At 52.5% G+C, this 8,523-nt stretch overlaps 1 protein-coding gene across 1 annotated transcript; it reads right to left on the bottom strand.

The window, feature by feature from the left end:
* Positions 1-1,157: 1,157 nt before the first annotated feature.
* CYP1B1 (cytochrome P450 family 1 subfamily B member 1) lies at positions 1,158-5,297 on the bottom strand (the record flags this gene model as incomplete). The annotated part of the gene is made up of 3 exons (XM_081998587.1): positions 1,158-1,770; positions 3,485-4,501; positions 5,278-5,297. 3 exons carry the CDS (start codon positions 5,295-5,297, stop codon positions 1,158-1,160), a joined length of 1,650 nt encoding a protein of 549 aa, XP_081854713.1.
* Between the last annotated feature and the right edge of the window lie 3,226 nt (positions 5,298-8,523).

Genomic DNA, 8,523 nt, shown 5'->3' with positions numbered 1-8,523 from the left:
ACGTTTATCAGGACATATAATGTTCATTTTCCTTCTGAGACTTTGTTCCAAGCAAATCATACTTAAAAGTATATAGTTGATTTTTGGATATATCCTTTAATTCAACCTAACAGAATGGCTAGTGAGCAGGGGTGTATTTACTGTACGCTTTACTTGAGGCTTGCGGCATGAAAGTCACAATATAAAACTTGCAAATTCTCACTTCTAAATACCTTGGCTTATGTGGATTTTACTGGACTATGTGCCTAGGGACAGGGTTATTAACTCTTCACTACAGAAATACAAGGTTCAGCTATACTTTTATAAGTCTTTCTAATGCAAATATATGTTTTGTTCATGTATACGCTAATGAGCATATTAGCATATGGTTTGTATCACCCTTGCCATTTGGTAACATACCAAATCTTTCATCTTTCAAAACTTCATGAAAAGTTACTATATTAGGACATTCTGTTCATTCTCATATAAAATATGAATTTTATTTTCAAATGTGCTTATGAGCAAGTCTTTTCTAGTCATTTATGTAAACACTTTGGAATGCTAAAGGCAAGACTTTACATTGTCATTTTACTAAAAAACATTTGCACACTTCTTATTGAGGCATTCATGTACATCCCAGTAGTCACAACACAGGAGCTGCCATGTGCCTATGGCAGTTTCCATAGAGTGAATTCGAGGCAGGCTGCACTGTCCTGAGCACACCCTGCCCTCCCATTCTTTATTTTGTTGGTTTCTTTGTTGTTTTTTTTTTTTAAATAAGAGATTTCACTTTGGAATGTGGAGTGACTGAAGGCAAACTTAGTGGTTCTAAGGCATAGCACATGGAGACGTAGAAAGGATTTTACAAACTTCCCAGAGGTGCTCCAACCAGTCAGTAGATAAAAAGCGCTTTACAGTGGTGACTTCTGTGAACAAGCTAGAAAAGAAAAGGCTTACTTTCAAATTGCATATGTTTTATCATTTAAGATATGAAATTGTTCCCCTGGCTCTCATTCTAGAATTAAAGAGAGGAGTGAATTATACCTTGTGCAATTTTCCTTCCTGCTCTTGTGACCTGTAATATAGGTTAATTTCCAAAAAGATCACCAGAAAAAAATGTAACTTATTTAAGTCTAAAAAGAGAGAGAGGGATTATCTTTAAATGCAAGGCTTGTTGCTTAGGTATTTGCTGACAGCTGATTTTCATTGGCTGCTTTCTCGGCTTGCAGTCTTTGGACAGCCTGATCGAGCAAATCCATAGTATCTCTAAGCGTAACATTCAAGGTAAATGGCTTAGGTTTAATGGTCAACCCATAGGTAAAGTCCATTTTAGGGTCCTCATTTGGATTAGCAGTAAAATTGCACTGATGCACCAGTATGGAGGTAAAGAGAAACAGCTGCATCTTGGATAACTCCTCTCCGATACACCGACGCCTTCCCAATGAGAAAATCATCACACTGCTAGTAAGATCTTTATTGATGAATCCATTCGCATCCAGGAATCTTGTTGGATCAAAGTCCTCTGGGTTGGACCATTTTGCTGGATCGTGATTCACTGACCATTGGTTAACAAATATCACTGTGTCTTTGGGAATGAGGTAGCCCATTATGAAGGTGTTGGTTGTGGTGGCATGTGGGATAGTAACTGGCACAAAGCTGCTGAAACGCATAGATTCATACAAAAAAGCCATGACGTAGGGCAAGTGAGGCTGATCTTCAGCACATGGCAGACGGTCTCTTCCAACAATCCTATCCACTTCTTCTTGCATTTTAGCCTGCACATTCGGATACCTGTCATTTAAAGTAAGATGTGTGTACATACATAACACTTCCAAAAGACTTTCTTAAAAATAATCCTTGCTGTAAACATTTTTCACAGAACCTCACACGTACCCTAAATAACGCAGTTTGAGCAAAGTTTAAATATATTGCAGGAATGTGTAGACCTTGATGGAAAACTTTGAGAGAAAAGCCCAAACTTCCCATATAATGGTGTAATTTTAGATTTGCTCATATGTAATTGATTCACAACATAAAAACAGAAATTAACTTAAAATGTCCTGAAACTGAATATTCTGATCCAGTTTTGAACATTCATTCTAAAAGTAAAATTACTTAACTCTTCTAAATATTGGTCTTTCTGTGGGAATGAGAATTTGGTTTTCCAGCTCCATATGTGACTTCTAAATATTAGCATGGAGTTTGTTATCACTAGACATATTGCATACATTTTAAACTGCATACTTTTAAACTGAAAAAAACCCTGCTAATAATTGTCAGAATTGCTTTATGAACATCCTACTCTGAGTTTGTGTATAACCTTTCCTAATTAATATCAAAACACACTTTCTTTATAATATACTTTAAGACCACTGTCTTGAAGTCTGGATAGTTTGGAAGACTACGCAGTAACTAAACAAGATCAAAATGTTATTACATTTTTCGTTTTTTCTTTTGCTTGTCTAAAAGCATGCATTCCTCCAAGGAGCTGTTATTTGCTCTCTGAAGTATTCAAGTTTGGCTTTTGTGTCCTTGCCTTTTTCTCCTGCAGGAGGTCTGCCTGTCGAATGCCGGGCAAGTGTAAGAAATGGGGAGAAACACAACAGGTTATATGAACACTGGGCATCATACCCTTAGTGTTATTTGTCCATTTTTTCAAGAAGCGGCTGAGTAGGTAAGGTTTGCTTAAGCCTACAAATTATGCAGATGATGAAAGAAAAAGCAGGGACAGTCAGGGAAATCGGTGTTCTGCCTTCCTGTATTAAGCCACCTCTCCTAGCTGAGATGTTTTCCTCCTCCAAGAGCTGGTGCCAGGGCAGCGGCCAGAGGGGGTGCCCCACGGGTCTACCTCTTGAGTTTGGGGGTGGTTTTCCCCAAGTCACGCAATGGCGATAAAGGCACACGCTGCTGGCAAATTAACATAATGGCGGGTTTGTCAACCAGTGCACGAACTCTTTATCTTGCTTAAGCAGTTGTTATCCTGTTCCTATGATCTCCTTTATCTTGACCCAGTAAAATATGTTACTTTCAGGTTTTATTCGGCTGCCCTTTTGCCAGCCTCACTTTATGCACCGTTACCTGACCGCCAGAGTAGGGTTGTTTTGGGTTTGTTTGGGGTTTTTTTTTCCCTTTCTTACCTTTTTCTGGCAGGTTTCCCGGAAGTTCCGCGTTGGTTAATCGGAAGCCGCTGAGGTGTCCCGGCACCACAGGGGCTGGCCGCTCCCTCAGACCCTCTCCCTAACGGCCGTCCTAACGGCCGCCGCTCCCGGCTCCCCCCGCACCGGGCGGCTTGGGCGGTCGTTTCGGCCGGCTGTTACCGCCGGGGGAGCCTTCCCAGCGGCGGTTTTGCCCGTGCGGCGCTACCGCCACGGGGATCCCCCAAGGCTGGGGCTCGCACCGCCGCGCCCCGGGCTGACTCCCGTGTCCCTTCCCCAGGGCGGCAGGAGCGCCCCGGCCTCCCGCCTCCGCCCGGGCGGCGGGGAGGGCCCGCCCCGCCGTCATCTACCTGATGAGAAAGATGAGGAGCCACTGCAGGGCGGTGGAGAGCGTGTCCTGGCTGGCGCCAAAGATGTCGGTGACGGTGGCGGGCACGTGCTCGAGCTGCAGTCGCGGCTGCTCCCGCTGCAGGTGGATGAAGGCGTCCATCATGTCGCGGGGGGCGGCCCCCGGGCGCAGGCTGCGCTGGTGCTGCAGGAACTTGCCGCGGACGAAGCCGTAGAAGTCGCGGTTGAGATCGCGGAAGGCGCGGTAGGCGGCCCGCACGGGGCTGGGGAAGCGCTGGAGCCAGGGCAGCGCGTCCACCAGGCTGCCGGCGCCCACCGCCCGCCCGAACTGCTCGTTGCGCCCCACGAGGCGCAGGAACTCGCCGTCGCCGTGGCTGTAGCGGCGGCCGAAGCACAGGGCGCTCATCACGTTGGCCACGGCCACCACCAGGACGCGGGAAGGGTCGAGGAAGGCGCCGCCGGCGCTGCCGCCCACCAGCAGCGCCACCAGCGCCCGCGCCTCGCCCACCAGGTGCCGCTCCAGCAGGCGGCGGGTGGCGGGGCTGCCGGTGGAGAAGGCGCGCACCGTGGCGTGCGCCGCCCGCCGGTGCAGCTTCCACAGCTCCGAGTAGCCGCCGAAGGCCAGGCTGAGCCCGCCCGACACCAGCTGGAAGGAGGGGAAGGGCGGGCGGCCGGCGAAGGCGGCCCCCTGGCGGACGAGGGCCTGACGGATGGCACGCTCCCCATTCAGCACCACCACGGGCCAGCGCCCCAGGCGCAGCTGGAAGACGGCGCCGTAGGTGCTGGCCAGGCGGGCGAAGGATAGGTGCGGGGCGCTGCCTAGCTGCGCCGCGTTGCCGATCAAGGGCCAGGGGAAAGGGCCCGGTGGCGCCCGGCGCTGGCCCTGCCGCCGGCGCTGCTGCTGCTGCAGGAAGAGCTTGCCCAGGTGGATGGCGGCGAGCAGGCAGAGGAGGAGCAGCAGGGAGCTTTGCAAGGGGGGGATGCCGCGCAGGGCTTCCCCGAGCATCTCGAGGGCCATGCTGCAAGGGAAAGGGACAGGTCAGTGGACAGCCGCCCTGCGGAAAGGCTGGGAAGCTCCCCGTCGCCCGCAGGCAGGGAGAAGCCCGGACGGGCGAGGGGAGAGGGGCGCGCCGGCAGCCGTCTCGGCGCTCAGAGCCGGGGTGCGTCCTTGCTATGCGCTCCTCATGTGTTTAAAGCCCGCCCGGATCCTGTGCAAAAAAAAGGAAAAAAAAAAACCCGACCACCAAGGGATAACCGATAATCAAATGGCAAGCGCTCAAATTTGGTGGCGGTGTCGCTGCTCTCTCCCCTTCCGGTAAGGGAAATCTGCAGCGTGGGATCCAGAAGGTCACGGCTGAGAGAGGCAGAAAGGGAGGCAGGAGGATGCTCTCGCCTGACGCGCCTCCCGCAGATGCAGGGCAGCCGTCGTGCGCTGGAGACAGGTTCACCCCGGCGCTGCACATCGCTCCTCCCGGCGAAAGAGCCCCTGCCGAGCAACGCGCTCCCCGCGCCACAGTCGGAGCTTCCCGCTGCTCCAGAGGGGAAAACCACCGCACATGACCACGGAGCCCCCTCTGTCCCGACCGAGCCCTTCCTTCGTGCCCGTCGCGGCAGCGCAGGCCGGCGGCCCCGGGGATGGGCTGCGGAGGATGCCTGAAGTCCTGGCGTTGGTGCCGCTTCCCACCCCTGTGCCCGGGGACCACCCGCTCCTACCGTGTGCTCCAGTCTTCCCAAAGCAGCGAGGGGAAGAGGGATGAATCAAACGGCCACCTCGGGCGCCTGTAGCAGAACTGACCTGTTGCACGCTGCTTCCATCTGAGACCGCGGGGAGGATGGAGCGGAGCCGGGCAGCTGGCGGCGGCTCTAACGGGTAGCCCCGGGAGGAGAGCGGCTGCGGCGACGTTCAGATCCCAGCCTCTGGGAAACTCATTACGAGCCCCGGATGCTGTCACCCGGAGCTTGGCAAGTCATGTGCAGGCAAATGCCAACTGCACCCGATCCCAGCGCAGAGTTATTATCACCTTCCCTGCGCTTTAACCCTTCGGAGCTCACCCCGCCTGCAGCCACCTGCCCGGTGCAGCCCCACCGACCGGGGGCGAGTGGGCTGCCGCCCTCGCTCTCCCTCTTTCCCTCCCTCCTTCGCACTCGTTGGGCTGCGGGGACGGGCCGGGGCCACCCCAGCCCACTGCGGGGAGTGAAGGCGAGCGGCTCAGAGGGCGCGGGGAAGACGGTCCGGCGCCCCCAGACTAAGCCGGAGCCGGAGCAGCCGCCTCTGGGCGCCGGGCATTGCTACTCGCGGCTTTAAATCCGCCGGCACCCGCGGTGCGGGCGTGCCCCTCTTAGCCCCGCTGACAAATGGCCGCTGCCTGGCCCTTCCCCTGGCTTGAGGGGTCGCAGCTATTTGCCAGCTGCCCTTGGGCCCTCGCCAAGTGGAGTGGCTGAGCCGCGGATGCTTTTATGGCCGGGGCCAAAAGTTTTAGCGGAGGAGGTGCCGGGAGGGGAGTGGGGTGGCGGGCGGGCCGGCAGCCCTCTCTGTTGGGAGGCGAAATCTCGCCTGCATCTTGGGGGCTGAGGCAGCAGGAGAGCTTCCCCTCCTCCGCCTGTCGCCTCCCCGTTGCGTGCGGAGTTTGCATTGCGTGAGCCGGGGCTGGAAAGCCTCCAGCCATCTCCTCCCCGGGCCCCTACCCCTCCTCGCAATACCTGACACCGGCTCCGGGGGGCAAGGAGGCAGGGGAGCGCCGGGCAGCTCGCACCCCGGCCGGCCCCGCTGCCCTCCAACCTCGCCCCCGCCCTGCGCTCGCTTTTCTCCCGCTCACGGAGCTTTTTTTACTCTTAAATCTGGCCCCTCCGGGAGGGCTGGCCTGGGGCGTTCGGGTGCGGCGCTCCAAGCCCCCCACCGGGCTTTCTGGCGCCCCGGGGGGAACCGGGGCTGCACCCCCCCACACCCCCGGGCATCAAGGAAACCGTCCCCCAGGAAATCAGAACGCTCTTGCTTTGTTGTCGTCTTTTTTGCTGTACCAAGCAAAATTGAAAAGTGCAACATTTATTTCAGCTATTCTACAGTCAGCCCAGCTGGGAGTCAGCCCAGTTCAGGGTACGAACTCAGGCCTGGCCAGGCTGCTGCATCTGACTTTGCTAAGAAGTGCAGTCCTGGCTGTTGTCACTGTCCTGGGCTCCTCCAGTCAGCGGTACTACCTCTTGCTCAGACTAGAATCACCCATATCTCCCCGTGTCTCCCTAAAACCTTGTCAGTGTGTCTCAGAGCACACTGTGCTTCTACCTGCCATTGCCAAGTGATGGAGGTGTCAAAAACACTTTTTCCGAGCAATGCCAGAAAAAGTGGGCTTCCCTCTGCTCAGCCCCATCTCTGGGATGAACTGGAAGGATCCTGCAGTCCAGCCCAGCAAATGTCCCAGCTTCAAAAAGGAGCAAAGATAGCTCCATCCCTATGGCATTAAGGTTAGGGAAAACTTGGAGAGAGACTAAGCAGTTTAATCTCTCTATCACCATCAGGAAGTTGAAACCAAATTTCACATGCTGTCACCCCTCAGCTGTGGTGAAGTGGGATGTCCCACCCTGATGACCACTCTTACCTCCTCCCCAGTCACATGTCAAATAGGAGACACTGCAAAGAGTGTTCTGGGCACTGGAGCTGGGTGGTAAGGACTAGCTTGGATCAGTTACCTGAGCTCTGGGTTATAGTTTTGGGTATTTGCCATTGCCAGCAGGTAAATTCGCCTTTTTCCTGGTGACCGTGGTCATCAGTAGCCTAAAACCCGAGCATTATAGCTCTTGTTAGTACATCCCTAAATCCTATCTTCGATGCAGCACTTAAACTATTTGTATGGCAAAGTGAGAGACTGCCATTTACTTTGGAGCAAGCAGAGCAGACTCCATTCCAGCTCCCATGTAAATCTGAATTTATGAAGAAGTGGAGTCCTCAAAGTGGCCAAACTCTGGTTGCAGTTGGTAAGAGGAAGAGCACCTCATCACAGGGTTGCCAGAGGTGACACACTGTACCATTTCTCACCTCTGCTGCAAGTGGCCCTGCACCCACCTCACTGTTTCTCATCTGTTCTGTGAGGGACAGTGGGTCCAGTGCACTGTACACCTTGCACCCTTACTGACATTTTTTTCTCAACATCATACTGCAAGTGGGATTGCTTCCTGTCCACTAGCAGGCAGTACAGGGAAAGGAGCACTTTTCCACTGTCTTGAGCTGCAGATTCAGTTTTAAGGCATGAGCCCAGGAATTACAAGTCCTGGTGCATTTTTTTGTATGCTGTAGGAAAACATTAATTTCTTTTTTTTTCCCACTTCTATTTGGTCTTCAGGAGTTCTGTCGCTATTAGACAGGAGAGAAAGAAAAATCTGGTTTAGGTGTTTTGTGCTATTGTGGTAGAACCAGCTCGCCCCCCTGTACTAGGTGCTGTACAAACAAGGTATTTACAGTCTTGGCTTATGATTGCATCTATTATAGCCTGAATATTATTTTGACTGTATGCAATGAATGTTCACCCAATTTTCTAGTCTCTGATTCTATGTGACTTTGATAGTACCTTACAATCAACCATAGCTTTGGTGAAACATTTTATCACATCAATGAATTAGTGTGGTATGAAATGCAGGCAATGGATGATCAGGCCTCTGTTGTATTCCACAAAATCCTCTCCTGCCTACCTCTTTATTACTCTTCTTGCTTCTGTTATTTCTAGAAGCACAGAAGTTCAGAATTGCTCTTAGACCATGCATGTTTCTTCTTTCCCAGTTCTGGGGACTTAATTCAGAGACAGGTCCTACCGAAGCCAGTCCCAAATTCCTGAGTCAAAGTTAGTTTTGTTAGGCATCGAAGACTGAATCACTGAAAACATATGCTACCTAAAATGAATTCTTTCTGAGGCCTGGAGAACCCTACTTGATGTAAGATATGGAAGAGTGAAGGAGTTGAAGGGGCAGAAGTCTCACTGGGTTTGGGATTAAGGGAAAGGAATTCAGGCCTGTTAAAAATCCTGATTGATTTGGTAGAAATGCCAGACGCAGA

Source organism: Phaethon aethereus (assembly GCF_964289735.1).
Source record: "Phaethon aethereus genome assembly, chromosome: 3".
Taxonomy (NCBI): domain Eukaryota; kingdom Metazoa; phylum Chordata; class Aves; order Phaethontiformes; family Phaethontidae; genus Phaethon; species Phaethon aethereus.
The sequence above is the reverse complement of the archived record's forward strand: the minus strand, read 5'-3'. Positions and strand labels throughout refer to the sequence as shown.